The 17,519-nt window shown below is 44.5% G+C and overlaps 1 protein-coding gene across 13 annotated transcripts in view; it reads right to left on the bottom strand.

Annotated features, from left to right (window-relative positions):
• FBRSL1 (fibrosin like 1) overlaps positions 1-17,519 on the bottom strand; it is a 721,580-nt gene that overhangs the window by 502,457 nt on the left and 201,604 nt on the right. For all 13 annotated transcript variants that reach the window (XM_063144094.1, XM_063144088.1, XM_063144096.1 and 10 more), the window contains exon 2: positions 12,215-12,415. In XM_063144094.1, the coding sequence (XP_063000164.1) occupies positions 12,215-12,415 (201 nt within the window). The remainder of the gene's footprint in view (positions 1-12,214; positions 12,416-17,519) is intronic.

Raw genomic sequence — 17,519 nt, 5'->3', positions numbered from 1 at the left:
CCTTAAGCATTCTGAGGTGGATTTTAAAAATCTCTTTAGGCCCCTTTAAAGCCTATTCTTAATAAGGAACAGTGCCTGTTACCCAGAAAGTGCTTTTAGTCCTGGTATTTATACTTCCAAAGATAACAGATTTGATTCATTGCTTTGTCCCTGGAGGAACATTTTGTAACTTGAACCCTTACCAGCAAAGCCTGTGTGTAATCTAATTAACACAGTGTCTGCATTAATTAACCTTCTGTCTTGTTGACTTGAAAGGCTACAGAAATGAGTAGGTAAGCTTCAGCCTAGCAATCTAACATGGGTTTTCCTTTTGTTTCTTGCTCCAAACATCCAAAACCTCAAACATTTCTAGATTACTCTAAAGCTTGCTTGCAGCATTTTAAACACTGGAAGGTCCAGATAAGCTAATGACTAGGTTCTAATGATGCATATCTACTGTTAAATGTTCCTCTCATCCTGACACCAAAACCAGTTCCAACTATATTGGTTTTTTATGATCAAATAACGATTTTCTTCATGGCTGCTTCTAGATTCTCCAGAGGCAATTGGTTGGCCGACATGCTCCGTACGTTCTCTAAGAGACCACAAACCCTAATGTTTCTTACTCAATGGTAAACATTTGACAATTCAGGTGTCTACAGCCTCATGAATCCCTCTCACGATGGGAATCTGAGAGAGCACTGCACCAAGCAGACACCTCTCCCTGGGTTTAGCCCATTTCCGGGTCTTCCTCTTTCACGGGGAAAGAGATGCCAAAGCATTCTGGGAGCTGACTTCGCTTAATAAAAAACCCAAAGGCAATCTCTCCCCCATCGCCCTGGTAGTGACAAGTAACCTTGCTTGAAGGACCAAAACAAAACAGAGTGCTTTTTTTTTTTTACCTAAAAGCTGTCTTGAGATCAAGAGATGTGCTTACTCAAGCTGTGCGTATTCTCAACAGTTCATGTAAACCATCAATCAGTTAGAAGTATGAAAATTGGCTCCCTGAAGAATCGCAGCGCTGAGAAGGGAAAGAGGAGGAGGAGGAAGAGGGAGGGAGGGTGTGAGGGAATACAGTAGCACAGCCTAGAGCTGTATTTTGCAATGCAAGCACAGCTGAACGCTGGAAAACAAGCTCCTCTTTAATACGCTTCCATGAACAAACCCAACTGAGTTGGACCAACGTCATTAAAAGGCTTTTAAAAAGAGTTGGCGACTTCCAGGCCTCCCCGCTTACCCGCATAGCTCGCGATGCCCCGTTTCAGACATACAAAACCGTTACTTTTCAACACAGGAGAGTGGGATCACTGATCAGGAACAAATGTACTGTTTGTTCTGTTTTTACAGTCTTTGAAATAAAAACAACAACTGATACTCCCTCTCTCTCTCTCTCAGGAGCAATCTTGCCAAGGTGTACCATTCTTTTGCCAAATTATCTTTTTTCTGCAGCAATGATGAGAGAGACAGTTATTACAGATGTTTGAACTGTGACAACTGCTTCATACACAAGCCATTGCTTGATTGATCTGAAGGAGTTTCCTTGCTGACCTCTGAGCAGTGTTCTCCTTTATTGGTGGCTGCACAGACCAAACTTCACTTAGAACCTGTTGTGGGTTTGAGTCACGACAACCGTGCATCTTAGGAAGCATCACAACCAATATAGTTGCAATTGTATGCATTTTTAGACAGGGGAGAAAGTCCTACAACTCCCAGCAGTTCCTGGACAGCCATGCTGGCTGGGGAATGGTGGGAGCTATAGTAACTTTTTCTGTCTAAACACGCATGGGATTGCACCCTACGACTGTGAGAAGATTGAAGATTGTCTTTTGTAAGAGTGGCTAAGAGAGCAATCCTGTGGTCTCTTACACAGTATCCGAGAGGGCATAGGATTGTGTGGGGAAAACCTCCTAGGTTGTAGATAGAGCTCTGACCTCAGAAGGGTTTTCAGGACACCAGAGTCCCCATTTTGATTCCGCCCGGCCACCACCAAGGTTTTTGCAGTGGCTCCCTCTACGAATTCAAAACACTGATCTTATAGAGGAGGGTAAATGGGTATGAGGTGTGTGTTCCAGTGGATAGGGAAGGAGTGGCTGAGGATCAAAGCAAACCCCCAGCTCCTGACCACATCCCATCCACAGGAAACATTTAGATATGCTCAAGAGTGTGTCCAAATGTTTCTCTCCCATTGCCAGCAGTGGGAGGAATTTTTTTTTTTTCTGTCCACAGATGGAAGAAAGTACTGTAAGCCCCACCTCCCTCTTGTCTTCTGCCCTGATGGCAAGAGCTGTTGATCTTTGAGTGCTCCATCAAGACCTTAGGATTGTTCTAAGTCTCCTAAAGCGACTCCTAAGTCGCTTTAGAAGGACCAAAGCTCACTGGTAGAAGAGGTGATTCACATGCAAAAGCATCCAGGTTCAAGCTCCCATGTAAAACTCTTCTTAGAAGGGTTGGGAAGCTGGTAATGAGCAAGAAGGACCTCTGCTTGCCCAATTTCAATGTCTGCAAACCATCCTTCCAAATTTCATCTTCAGACTCTTGACCATGCAGGCATTATAATGTCAAGACCAATGTTTGATCGACAACTCCCCCACCCTCTCTCCTCCCCCATTCCTCCCGAGGCTATCCCATCAGCCACTGCTGTGAAAAAACAATCCCGGCAGCTCTCCTAGATGGGCACTTCCTTCTTTGGCCACTCTAGCCAGGGAACTCTGTAGCCAGTGGGGAAACTGCACCCAATGCAGCAAGAAACTCCAGACAACACGGAACACAACGGTTGTGCAGGAAGTCTCCTCTGCACTGCATGGATATTCACGGTGGAGGTTTTTTTTTTTTAAAAAAAACACCCTCCACCATGGGGTGGAGTTTCCCCCCCAGACAACACTTTTCTCAATGGTGGTGTAAAAACTCCCCTGTGGAGTTTATTTATTTATTTATTTATTTAAGGATTTTTATGCCGCCATTCAGCCAAAAAAGGCTCTCACGGCGGCTTACAAAAGTATTTCTTGACAGTCCCTGCCCACAGGCTTACAATCTAAAAGACATGACACAAAAGGAAAGGGGATTGGGAGGGAGGAGGAGGAGGGGGAAAAGGAAAGCAAATTCAGGCACTACAATCTTAGTTGGAAAGTTCAGCAGTTACAGGTGACAGCAGGAGGGAGGAGGCTCTCAGCTGGAGCTGGACCCAGGCATGGTGGAGAGGTGCCTGGCTGCTGCTTCCTCCCTCACTGGTGGCCTCTGCAGAGACACTTGGTAGCAGGAGGGAGGGGGCTCTCAGCTGGAGCTGGACCCAGGCACGGTGGAGAGGTGCCTGGCTGCTGCTTCCTCCCTCACTGGTGGCCTCTGCAGAGACAGTTGACAGCAGGAGGGAGGGGGCTCTCAGCTGGAGCTGGACCCAGGCACGGTGGAGAGGTGCCTGGCTGCTGCTTCCTCCCTCACTGGTGGCCTCTGCAGAGACAGTTGGTTGTTCTAAAACCACCATGAGAAATGTGTTGTCTGAACTGAGCCACCGTGTGAGCCGATAGAAGGCCGCTTCCTCACTTCCCAAGGCTCAAAAGGATACTTTGTTGCTAATGCTGTAACAAAGCAAAACCAAGCCTGGTGGTTAAAAATAAACAAACTAGATAGGACATCCGTAAATAAACATACATCACAAAACCTGTATCGGGAACAGCAGACTAAAGACATGATCGAAGAATCCATGCAAACCAAAAAAAAAAAAAAAAAAACCCGCCAGCCAGAATTAAACACTCTTAGCATCCCCATTAAAAGCAGGCAAAGAGGGGGTCAGATAAACCTCTTGTGGCAGGCTACCCCATCATTGTTGATGGGGGAGGCAGATAATTCTTTAAAGCATCTCAAGGTGTCCAGCGGAAGAACATGGGGCCGCATGTGAGAGGCCTGTAGGCCATATGGTAGCCTCTTCTTCAAGCACACATTTTAATCCACCGTGAACCAGAGTAGCTTGTAACGCATCCCTTCTACTTAAAGGTTTCCACGGATGGATGCACCACCGTTGAACGGCTTCCCTTGTAGCCACTGCACAGCTGAATGCAAGTGAAAAGGTTCAGAAACCAGAAGGATAAGGAGAGGGAGGGAGGGAGAGAGAGAAAAGAAACCTCAAACTATTATTCTCCTCACCCCTAAACACTATCATTATTTTTAATCCCATCCCATAATTTGTGGTTGCAGTTGACATACAGCTTCTGAATGCTTGAGGTTAATAATACTGCCACTGCACACAGTCCTGGCCAGTTCCCAATAGCTTCCTGTCCTCAAGAGAGCACTTTCAACGATTTCTCCTCCGCAACGTACAACTGAGCTAGATAGTAATGCCACGGTCTGTTTCCTTAAAGTTCACCAGCAAGAGAAGAACGAAGAATAGCCCTATTTATTATTTATTCGCCACATTTATGCTCCACTTTTCTGCCCAAGGAGTTCAGAGTGCCGGATCTGCCCGAACATTCATTTCCTCCAACACTTGGTTTCCAACAGTGGCCATTTTCTCCTCCTCCGCTCTTGCCCTTGCCAGCGTTGTGCCGCGCAGTGCAAGGACCACATTGAGTTCGAAAGACACAGGTTCAAATCCCTGCTCAGCAGACCACCTTGCTAGACAGCTTTGGTCAATTCATGCCCTCCCTCAACCTAAAAGCCTACTTATCACAGTTAACACAAGGATGAAGGCTTTAAAAAAAAGTGCTACAGAAATGCTTGCATGTGTAAGTAACTGTCACTAACTTTTTATCTCAACTGATTTGCACACAAAGGAGTAATTTGTATATCAGCTAAGCCACAGTTTAGTGAGATGTGCACACTAAAGATGTGCCTTGGGCTCACACTCACTCAGCCACACACACGCACAGACACACACAGCCAGGATGACAACTTCTCTCCCCAGTGAGGTCCACCTGGTGCCAATACTGACATCTTTATGGTGCCTGGTTAAAACTTTCCTCTCCTTCCAGGCATTTGATGGCACATGACGGGGCTCTTTAATATTAGTTGTTTTATCAAGTCCTGGAAGTTGATTGTTAATAGCTTTTAACTGTTTTAAATGTTTGCACGTTAAAGGTTTTATACTAGGTTTTATTTTAGGGTTTTGATTCTTGTGAACAACCCAGAGAGCTTTGGCTATTTGCAGCAGTTATAGAAATGTAATAAATGAATGAATGACGGCTAATAATCATAATCTGCTCTGAGAGCCTTTTCAAAACTTCGTGGTGGGATATAAACAAACAAATGCCAAATTAGATGTTTTCCTTGCAGGAAATATTTGTCAGGCTAGGGTGGCTGCCAAGTTTAAAAGAACTGGGCTGCTTTGTACAAGCTTTTTCAATTAACCCAGAACTATTTACTGGAGAGAATGTATAGGTCCCCTACATTGTTTAGCAAGCTATTTTCCCCCCATTGCACCAAACTGAAAAGTTATTGCATAACTGGAAAGCCAGGATCTTCCCGCAAATCAAGTCAAGGTGACCAGACAGAAATACAATAAAACACATCTTTTTTCTCCGAATAAAGGAAAAATTTGCATACAACAGAAGCTGGGAGTGGGGGAAGCAAAAGTAGAAAGGCTGGTGTTCCGAGTTTGCCAATTAAATCCAACGGGAAGGAGAGAGACCGAGATACAATTATGGCTTTCTGTAAATTACTTCATGTAATTAAATCTGCTTCCCTAAATTACAAACCATTTAAGCTCTTCTTTTATAACAATGTAAGCAATGACCAACAACAACCTTTTTATGGAGCCTGATGCCATAAAAGTTGTTAAGCAACAACATTTTCTGTCTCTTCATTTCAAAGCCGTCATTGTAATGAGATCCATTCACGTCTACACAGAGAACTGCTCCGAGGAAGGGGCTGTGATGGAGCTTTGTTCCTGAATGCTCTGCTACAGGGCTGAGGCCCTATTTAACCAACCATGGCCTGTTTGAGGTTGCTATTGATCAGTTAATGAGCAGACACAGGAGTTAAAGGTGTTTTGCAAAGGGGGCTTATTAAAAATGGTTTGGTTTTCATATATGCAGCGTAACAGAGGTTCAACAACTCTTTTCTCCTTCCCCCGTTTATACAATCTTAAACAGGTTTACATTTTGAATTGAATTTGGAGGGCCATCACTCAGGAGCAGAGCAGATGCTTTGCAGGGGAAACGTCCCTGGTTCAATGCACAGCATTTCCTGTTAAAAGAATCATGGCAACAAGCCACCCTGTCCGGGTTCGCACAACATCACAACCACTGCTGCCGAGGGTAATTATGCAAATCCCCCCCCCCCCGGGCATCCAACTGGCAGAATGGATTATTTCCCCTTCATGCCAGGGCAACATGTGGAATTACTACAAAGATAACAGTAAGATAGTATTTTAATTAGGAGCAATTAAAGCGATACAAAGTAGCTAGCAAGCTTTTGAGCTCCACAGAACTTTTCAGGGTGAATGTCAAGCAAAAAAAAAAAAAAAAAGCATAGGGGGGTGGGCAAAGGTGCGACAATGATGCTCCTGGTCAAGGTGAGAAATCTGCAATTTACAAGACAAAGGCAAGGAGGTGTTGTGCAAACCTAGGTTACAATCCTTAATACGCTTAACAAGGAAATAAACCCCACTAGATATAATGGGACTAAATTCTGAGTAAACATGCATAGGATTGCACTGCTAATTGAGTTAGACCAGCTGTTCTCAACCTGTGGGTCGGGACCCCTTTGGGGGTCGAATGACCCTTTCACAGGGGTCGCCTAAGACCATTGGAAAACACATATTTCCGATGGTCTTAGGAAACTGTATTGACTGAACTATGTCATGTATCATCTTTTGTATTATTAAAGCTATTGTTATGTATTATTTTCATTAGCAAACCATCCCATGACAATGGATCGTGTAGAGAAGAACGAAAATAATTTTATGGTTGGGGGTCACCACAACATGAGGAACTGTATTAAAGCATCGCGGCATTAGGAAGGTTGAGAACCACTGAGTTAGACGGTCCCAATCCTGTTTCCTTCCTTGCCAGAAGGCCGCTAGGCCCAGAGGCAGGGGTTGCTTAGCAACCATGCCACTCTTCCTTCCTTCAGCAGTGGGGGAAACGCTTGCACTAGGCCGAGATGCAAAGCATGGAGAAACTATAGCCCCAGAAATGCCCCTCTGGGCGAACCAGGCCTGCTCCTGGGTGTCCCTCAGCGCCTCAAACAAATGCTTAAATGAAGACACGGCAACCGCATCTGCTTGGCGGCGGCTGTTGTTTTCCCTCGGACGCGCTGCCGAGCGGTGTGCTAGAGCTGACGCTAAGAAGCTTTAACGCACCGGGATAAGCGGTGTTAAAATAACAGGGTTTCGCCTCCTCCGTTGTTTTCTTCCTTCCTTCCCTGCTGCTGCCGCTACATCGTGCCCAACGTTCCCCCCTGCACTTTGTATTCTGCTTTCGGCATCAAAATGTCTAACCGGGACTTAAAGCAGATTTTTAAATTAGTTCCTGACAGTGCAAACAGATTGCTATTGATTGAAATGAGCCTTATTTTAGTTCTTTAGATGAGCGGCCCTAATGACTAAATACTGTATTGCCCATTTCGACACTTTGTGCTGGGGACTCCCCAGTGGTTTCTTAGGCAGCTGTGAATTCTCCGCGCTTGCAGATTACTAGGAGAGAACGAGAGAGGGCCATCTGCGACTTTGGAGTGGATGGCAGCAGCTCAAGACTTAACAATGGAGAATATACCTTTCCCCCACCCCAGTGGGTACTTTGGTGGGCGCCGTTTTTTAATCTCTCTGGAAACAAGCAGGACAGTACTTTTTGTGGAACGGAACTGATTGCTTAAGGGTCCGGAAAATGTTCAGCATCCCTGATGCATGCAAACCTCCTTGCAAGTGGAAAGCTAGCATGCAAGGGAAGGCTTCTAACCGAGACTGTTCCTGATGGGCCAGGTTTCCGTATGCAGGGAGATTTTTGATATAAAACATGCTGCTTAGGGCTCCCTGGCAGTGCCAACTGATAAACACACACACACACACACACACGGCAATACTACAATTTTAGGTTGCGAGTATGCAAGGTCTAAATTTCCACAGAAATTTCTCTGCAGTCTGACTGTTGAACACAAGAGTCTATTCTGATATTTTCGGAACAAAGTTCATGAATAATGCAAACGCTTTTGGCCACATCAGATAGGAGGGATCCTGATTATGATCCCTTATTACATGGAATGTTTATTAACCATTTTACTAGCAGGGGCTGTTCAACTGCTTTAATTATCCGGAGGAGGAGGTGGAAGAAACACCGAGATCTCTATTAGATAGATTGTTTGTTTGTTTAACTAGCATAGATATAAATGTTATGGCAGTGGTAGCAGGTAGGATGGAGGACAGTGCAGATACTCAATACTCCATATTCCATATTCTACTGAGATTGTTGGAGGAGGACAGGAGAAGAGCATGAGTGACAATCAGTAACTGTGTGCTGTGCATTGGAGCAAATATATGTTTCTGTGGGTAGGATTTCTCCACAAGTGTATTGTGGAGAGGCAGAGGATCACCGCTTGATTTGCTCCAAATAAAATTGGCCCAGAGTGGAATGTGACATGGCTACATCGCAAAATGTGGGTGGGTTTCAGCTGTCCTGACCTCCACCTCTCTTTGCATGAAGTCCCTACCTCTTCCCTGACCCCATAGAAATGCCACAAACCAACTCAAGCTGTAGAGAAGTGGGGTAGAAACTCCTTAAAGCAAATAAATTGAATTAAAATAAGTATGAGCCCAAATTTTCATTATTTTCAATCTTGAAAATGGCACACACATGCACCCCCCCAAAAGTTATGTTTTACTGAACAATCATATAGTTTGCAAATATAATTTTAAAGACCTACAGCCAACTACCCCCTTGCTACCATCCTGTAGCATCCTTGCTACCATTGTTCCCTCCATTTCGATACTCCTAGCTGCAGAAATTTCTCAAGATTGATTTTTCTGAGACAATATCTGAGAGTTTTCTTTTTTCATCCCCTCTGAAAAAAGAGGGCCATGTTGATTATTGCTCTCTGAAATGGTGGAATATTATCAAAGAGAAATTATGCACATATGGGCTCTCTACAGAACATCTACTAGCCATAGGCTTAGAAAAAGCCAAAGACCTTGTTAAGCAGCGTATTTGGGATATTGAACTGCAGAACGATCTAAGCCAAATCCTATATATTTACCGTTCTCCTCAAGATATACAGTCCGGTGGCCCTGCGGCCTATCTGAGCTCCCTTACATATTATAAATACAGGTGGGCGTTTACTAGGGCTCGCTATTATGTTCTCCCTTCCAAGTTCACAGAAGGCAGATATCAAGGAATTCCAGTCTCCCAAAGTGCCCATGTGATTCAGGTGAGATAGAGACATCCTCTCATGTGCTTTTATACTGCTCGTTCTACACAGAGGCCCGGTCAGGCTTAATCCATCCTCTACTACAGGACTTTCCAGGTAACACCGATGAATTTTATACCAAGTTCCTCCTTGCTGATAGAAACCCTTCAGTTACCTATAAGGTTGCTAAATTCTGCCACTTGGCTATGAGGACACGTCATAACCTATTAACCTCAGAGGACTGTTAAATCTCTGGGAGATGGGAACTAAGGCTCTGTACTACTTTGAATGGTTGTTGTTGCTGAATTAATGTTGTGCTGGTCTTGGACCGTAATAAAGTGATTGATTATTGTTCTCTGGATATTTTCATGATGGCCACTATTCACCCCTCCCCCACACACACACACATACAATGCACATGGTCCAGGGGGATTGTGGAAGATGCAAAATGGTGCCCGGGCTGTCAACAGAGCGGCTCTTCTTGCTGTTGCTTGCAGCAGCAGAAAGAAGAAAAAATGTGGGGGTGGAGAGATGCTCTTCCATTGCCACTGCTAATGATCAGCCTCACTCCTGAAAAACCTTTGGAGAATTTCTTCTCCCCCTTAGGGCTATATTTGGCAAAATATTAACACACACACACACATTTCAGTGCCCATGAAAAGGATGGAGAATTCCAGGAGGCTATTTTTGCTCGGCTCTTTCTTATCAAGAACAGCGAGCGAGGAAGCTTTTGCTACCTGCTACACAAAGGCCGCTTCAATCATGGAACTATCAAGTTGATGACTGAGCACTACGTTCCTCCACAAACGTCCCCGGATGAGCAGCTGAATGTGATAAATGGCCTGCCGCCCCCTCCCCACCCCCCACCATGCCTTTCCCTCTTCACCTCCTTAGCTTTGAACAAACATGTTAGTTCAAGCAAAAGGCTGTTGGAGCTGCCCCCATTGAGCATGACTGGCAGGCTAGACGGCCGCCGGTTTGGTGGAGTTTGTTAAATGTATTGTCAAGTTTTGAATGCACGGGGGTCCGGGGAACGGCTGGAGGCGGTCTGGGCGGGGAGAGGAACAGCCCAAATCTTTATGCTTCTCACATTCTCCAAGGCTCCTCGGCTCTCCGTCTTTGTAGCTCTGAATTCACCACGCAGGAGAAGTCGGAGCATGGAAAGCATACTAAGACCATGTTTGGCGAGCCCGCACACAAACACTCACTTGCATCCACAGCCCTACACTTCTCGGTCGTCAACAGCTGAAGCAGCCCACTGAGTCAGATCACAGCCTGCATGAATCCAGAATTTTACCACATACTGGGCCAGGAACAAAAAGAGTAATTTACTTCTTCTGTAGCTGCTGAACTCCCTCGTGGTGCACACAGGTTTTAGATGCGGTGGGTTGTGGCCATGTGATCTGGGCAGCCCACTGAACCTCCTTGTGCCTCTGGCAAAGTTTGATAGCATAACCATGATCATGTTTTCCTCCAAGCGCATACGCTGGGGACAGTGTTATGGCTGGCAAAGGTGCTAGGGTCACCCGACAGCAGATCACTCAGGGTTGATTCTCAAGCCTTTTTGTATGTCCTAAACTTTATTGGTTGTGGTAGTTACAGTCCAAGGTAATGTAGGTTTCTGGACTTTATTTATTTATATTTATTGCATTTCAGCAACAATGCAAAAATACAAATTTAAAATACAAATTTAAAACAGCAAGTTCAAATGAATTTATAGACTGTTAAAATACTGGGAGAATAAAAAAGGTCTTCACCTGGCGTCTAAAAGCATATAATGTAGGTGCCAAGCGAGCCTCCTTAGGGAGCTCATTCCACAGCCAGGGTGCCACAGCAGAAAAGGCCCTCCTCCTGGTAGCCACCTGCCTCTTCAGGTTCTATAGTTACAGGGTATGCATGTATAAATATTTATACCTCCCCCCCAAGCCCCCCTCCAAGAGTGGCTTATAATAAAAATAAAAAACAATACAGTAATATAATCAAATCAAACAATAATAAAATCAGCAAAGGAGAAGGGTACCATTTTAACCAGACACAGGCGATAAAACAGGAAATTAAAGTGCTTGGGCATTTTTTTTAAAATGCTTGGCACCAAAATGACATCAAGAGTGGGCACCAGGTGAGCCTTCCTGGGGAGAATATTCCACAAATAGGGTGCTACCAACGAGAAGACCCTTCTCCAGTGGTCACCCACCATTTCTGTGACTGCGTGGGCAACTGAAGGAGCACAGTCTCAACTCACAAGAAGCCTAATATTGAGGCAAGTGTTCCATCAGCTACGTAATCCCAAACCATGAAGAGCTTCAAACACCAGCACTTTGAATTGGGCCTGAAATGGACCAGGAACCTGTGCGGATGTTTCAGCACTGGCCACGTACGCGCCCAATGCCTGTCCCTACCTGTCCCCATCCTTTGCTGTGCTTTCCCCAACCTGATAACTTCCTTCCTATGAGTCGAACCCTCTTTGTTGCCTTGGCAACTACCTACGGTCTCCTTATCCACAAACAGTAATCGCAGAGATTATAAGTGCAGGAGTTCGAAAACCATGTATCTGCCAGAAGCTTCACCAATAAAACAAACGATTAACCTTCAACAATAACCACGGAAAGGAATCTTAAATATATTGAGATACACCGGTGGACAATTAAAACCAGCAGAAACACAAAATGGTAGGTGCCAAAATCTCCCCTTTTCCCTGCCCCTTTCTTCACAGAGTAAACATGTCTCCTAAGAGCACTCTTCTGAAAACAAGCATAGCTTCCACAACATCTCTTTCCATGATCTGCCCACAACAAATGGACTAATGTATACTAGTCTTTGCTCTCCTCCAAGTCCAATCAAATTAAAATACAACAAAAGTTCCATGCTCCCTACACAGCAAAAGGCAGAAGATAACTCTCTGTCCTACCTGCTTGTGGACTTTCAAGGGGACTTTCTTCTTCACTCGTTCCTTGCCTCGATCCGTCTCTCTTCCCGAACTCCCGGCGTCGTTATTATGGCCATTTTCGCTGGGCTCAGCCGAGACGCAGTGTTCAGATTCTCTGGGTTTCTTTCCTGGGTGTCTCTCCCACTTTTCCTTTCTCTCCTGAGGCTTCAACGACATGTCTTTCTATAGGGGGGAAAATCACAGAAGGAAAAAAGCCTTTAATACGGCCTTGCATTGAACAATTCAGCTGGTTGCCATGGGCGAGCAGGAATTCCATGCAGACGAATAAACAGACTGGTGAAAGTAAAACAGATGGTTCCATCCCTCTTCTGCTAGCCTGCTTCATTTCTGTGCTAGCCACAGGGCAATGGGAGCCAAGCTGGTGCCCTCCAGATATTTTGGACTGCTACTTCGAAAAGCCCCAGCCAGCACGGTCAGAGGTTATAGGGGTTGAAGTCCAAAATATCTGGACAGCACTTTGCCTACCCTGCCATAGAGGAAAGTACGACTCTTTCTCTGCAACAAGCATGGAAACTCATCAGGCTAGCAAAAAGGGGGACACAGTGGTCTATACCTCCTCCATTAGACCACTTGGTAGAAATCTTTTTTTAAAGAATGAACTTAACAAACCAGTAGCCTGTATTTTCATACTGGCTGTGAACGAATGCATACCAGCAGCATGGAAATGACTACTAGCCTCTTAAACAGGCTAGTAACTTTATTTCTGGCTAGTAACTTTTGTGGGTTATTTACAAGATTGTTTTAATAAACTAGAAGTAGCTCCTTGAGGTTTTTTCCTTCTTTTATCCAGATGTGTCACACCTCCTGGACCCCATCAACATTTGCCCATAAGAAAACCTATTACCAGTGGGGGGGGGCGTTCCCCCCATTTTACTGGCAGTCATGATAAAATGTTATTTACTTATTTAATTTATTTAGAGATGTTAGTACTGCCTTTCAGGGCAGAAAGGAGGCTCAAAGAAATAATATAAGCAAGCAAGAAAATGAATAAACCAATCAACCAACATGCACAAAGTATTTAAACTATAACAAACAGTATAAAACAACTTAAATGTAGAACAACAATTCACAGAAAACGCAATATAAAATCACAAACACTGGCAAGTTAAAAATTCGGCCCAACACCATTAATTAAAAGCAGACTACAACAAAAAAGGTCTTTCTGCACCATTTAAACACAGGTAAAGGGTGGGCCAAACATACATCCCACAGGAAGGATTTCCATAAAGGGGGTTTACTGTTGAAAGCCCCCATCCCTTGAGCCTGACAATCCGACTGGTTTTACATTTGCTTTATTACCAGTGAGACAATGAACAGCCGTTTAGAGCAGCTCCCAAAGGAAACAGCATCACAAGGAGACAGCACAGGTGGGGCTAGTTTGGTGATTAACTCTGACTTCTCAAAAAGCAAGGGGGACACACCCGTTAAAGCAGTATCTCGTCTTTTATTTTGCATTCAAGTTCAGTTTTTGCCATTCCCACAAGATGCAGCCATTTGAGGGCAAAACAGTCATAGCTGAGGAGAACCACAATGTATGGAGAACTGTAACTTTCACTTTTGCCATTGCCTGATTAAATATATGCTGAAAATAACATCGGAATTCTTCAAATACCTGAAGGGCTGTCACACAGAAGAGGGCAAAAACGTGTATTCTGCTGCCCGAGAAGGCAAGGCTAGATTTTAGTTTACAGGAGGGTAGAAATATGGTTGAACGTTAGGAGAAACGTTTTGATGGTAAGTGCAGTTTGACAATAGAACCAATTACCTAGGAGGGTGGTGGGATCTCCTTGCTTGAAGATCTTCAAGCAGAGGGTGAACATCCAACTTCAGGGCATGTTCTAGCTCTAGATTTCCTGGATCAAGCAGGGGGTTGGATGAGATGGACTACAAAGTCCTCTCCAACACTATAGCCTGGTTCAGACGACACGATAATCAAAGGGGGTGGGGTGGGGAAAGAGGCAACTGTCCATTGCGTTGATTATTGTGTCATGTGTGGGAGGGACACACAACGGCCACAGTATGATATTTTGTCGATTTAAATAATGGGGGAAAACAACAGGCTGCTCCGTTGCTTATCTGGAGACCCATTGATTAAAATGTTGTGCTCCGTTGTAGAATCTCCCCTGTCGAGTGCACTATTCCAGATGTTCATAGAGTTCTCCGGCAGGAGCAGCCAAAAGCACCACGGTTGCTCCCGTACTGCCAGCAGAACTTTCAATGCATGATGGGATAGGGCTGGGAGGAAGGAGGGAGGAATACCAGCAGCCCAGAAGGACACTGGGACTTTCAGCTGCACAACAGGGGGAGGAGCAACATGTTGTGTGTGGAGTACCTGAAAAATAACAGTCAGTTGCCTCTTCCCCCCTCCGTTGCCTAATATGCTGTCCAAACATGGCCTATGATTTCAGTGAAATGATATCATTGCCATCAGGGCTGGCATCAAGGGGTCCTCAGAAGTGGTCCACAGTTAAGAGCTTCCTGGAGTTGCTCCTCCTCTTCACAGTTGTAATTTCCTATTTCACCTGCCTCTCGCTCCATGCCCAGACAACAATGATGGTGAGGAGAAGGAGGAAGAGGAGATGCCATGGCCTACTTGCTTACTGTCCATCTGTCAGTCTGTCAAGCAAGCAAGTGGGTGCAAGAGCAGCTGGTGACAATGACAGTGAGAAGATGGACTCTCTGAAGGAGGGAGACCATTGATGGGTCTTGTCCAAATGCCCTACAAAACCCAGAGCCGGCTCTCGTTGACATGAAAGAAAAAAACTCATCAGTAACAGCAGCAGCAGAGATGTTAGAGAAGACCTTTTCTGCACACAAGCAGGTGCTCTACCCCTGAGCCACAGTGCCTGCCTCATCTGCCCAAGCCCAACCAGCGAGAGTCATGGGTGAGTGGGGATTTGAACCTCAGTCCTCCTCAGCCGGGCTTTCAATGCTTTATCCACTACATCACATCGACACTCTTTAAAAGTAAAACCACTAAACCAAAACAGTATCCCAAGTACCCTCACTCTCTCATGTATAATTAGCCACAGCCCTCCCCCCGGGATACTGAGAGGATAACGATGATGTGAACTGTTTTGTTTTTTTTTAAAAAAATAAAAATAAAATCAATGTATTAAATGTTCAGCAGTTGGCTTTTTGTCCCAGTCACACGAGTGATGTCTCGATTCTGTTGTGGACTTTGCAACAGAAACCTAGAGTTCGTTTCATGCTCAGTATTACTTCTAAAAGGGTTCAGTCAGCCTCTCTAAGCCTACGGAAACCTAAAAGCAAAAGGACTGAGAACTAAGACAAAATGTCCTGCTGGCTGCACTGTACAATTTTCTCCCCGCTGCCCCCATTTTAATTAGCAGATTGTTGCATGCATATGAGATTCAGCACCAGAAGACTACTGAATTTTCTTTGTACAACGAAGCTATATACACTGACATTCTAGAGAGGCCCATAATCACCTACAATGACATTTTATTTTGTTGCAAGCTGCCAATTTGTTAAGCAGCCAATATGCAACATCTGGCCACACAGCGAAGAGCGGTGTTTCGTTTTGTTTTGAAAAAAGCACTCATTTGTGAGCAAAGGAAAGAAATTGGGGTCATGGTCAGAGCGGCCATGCTACATCGGGGGCTAGCTGGCTTCCCCATATCTGGCTGCATGTGGTTCACGTTAACTTTGCAAGCAGAAACCACATGGCAAATAGTTTGGATTCGATGATGAGGAAGGCAGACTGAAAACCTTCGTGAGCAACAAAGCGCCCCTGATAGCTTCAGGAGAGAAAATACCTCTTACTGTTACTGCATGAGGAGTTGACATTGCCCTTTCGGCCCACAAAGTATAGTGGTAACCATTTCAGAATACAACCAAGGATCATCAAGGTATCATAGAATAGTTGAGCAGGAATCCACCTTAAAGCATGCCTGACAGGTAGCTGTCCAGCTGCAACTTGAATGCCCTATAGTGTGGGTGAGCCCACCACCTCCCGAGGTCATTGGTTCCATTGTTGTACTGCTCTAACAATCAGGAAGTTTTTCCTGATGTCCAGACGGAATCTGGCTTCCTGTAACTTGAGCCCATTATTCCGCATCCTGCCCTCTGGTACTAATCCAAATTAGGAGCACCAACACCCATTGCTGCATTTAGCAAAATAAAGATGGCAGAGATGCATACGGATATCACTGATGTTCGCTTGTAGTTTGGTTCAGAGGGGAACAGTTCCTCGGTCAAAGGATGAAACCTTCCAGGCAGTGACATATCCAACTTCAGAAATCAGCTCCACCATTGTTGACGTAATTCAAGCTGTAACAGCCGAATCTCTGAAGAGCGGCCTCACTTCAAAAGATCTACTCTGACCCTAAGCCCAGGCTAGGCGATCAATATCAATTAAGGTGATTGTAAGTGAAACGTTTGCTTTTTTAAACCTTAGCCTTACAATTCCCCCGCGAGGCCCAGGCTTTTTCTTTTCTTTTCACTTTAGCCGTACCATTTTCCTCAACGGTAGCCGACATATACCAGATTAGCCTGTGCTTTGCCTTTTTCTTTAAAAAGAAAAGAAAAATGTGACTTTTGCTCCTGTCAAGAATCAGATGCAGTTTGCAGGTGTGAAATACAAAAATGTAAAAAGAAATCTGAAGGGAATCTTTCCAAGCAAAGTAATTCCTAATAGCCTTGGTACTAATATTTCAGTTCACCAAGGATAAACAAAATCTCAAGCTCAAGTCAGAGTGTATGGTATAAATCTTTTACATTTTAGGGATTCTTAAGTAGCCATAGCTTATCATCCAAGCTTATTGAAATTGTAAGCGGCACAGCATTTATACCAACACCTGATCCCAGGTGTTACCTGCCCCTTTCAACAGTGAAGCCAACTGGATGACCTTGGGCCAGACATGATCTCTCAGCTCAGCTTACATCACAAGACTGTTGTAAGAATAAAATATATGTGTAGGTAAAAATAAAATATATGTGTAGGGAAAGAAACATAGATGTCACGTTGTGCTCCTTAGAAGAAAGGCAGGATATAAATGGAATGAAATAATTAATATAAAAGATTTAACCCCTCGTAAGAAGTAAACATAAGCCAACGAGCAAGGTTTTTGAAAACTAAGTCCTATGAGGAAGGGTTTAAGGACTTAGATAGGATTAGCTTGGAGTAGAGATGATTAAAAGATGATATGATAACCATCTTAAACTTTTTGAAAGGCTGTGCTGTTATATGAATGATAAAGCAAATTTGTTTTCTGTTGCTCCAGCAGGTAGGTCTTGAACCAAC

The sequence above is a fragment of the Elgaria multicarinata genome, chromosome 18, assembly GCF_023053635.1.
Source record: "Elgaria multicarinata webbii isolate HBS135686 ecotype San Diego chromosome 18, rElgMul1.1.pri, whole genome shotgun sequence".
NCBI lineage: Eukaryota > Metazoa > Chordata > Lepidosauria > Squamata > Anguidae > Elgaria > Elgaria multicarinata.
This window is presented reverse-complemented; position numbering and strand designations above follow the sequence as displayed.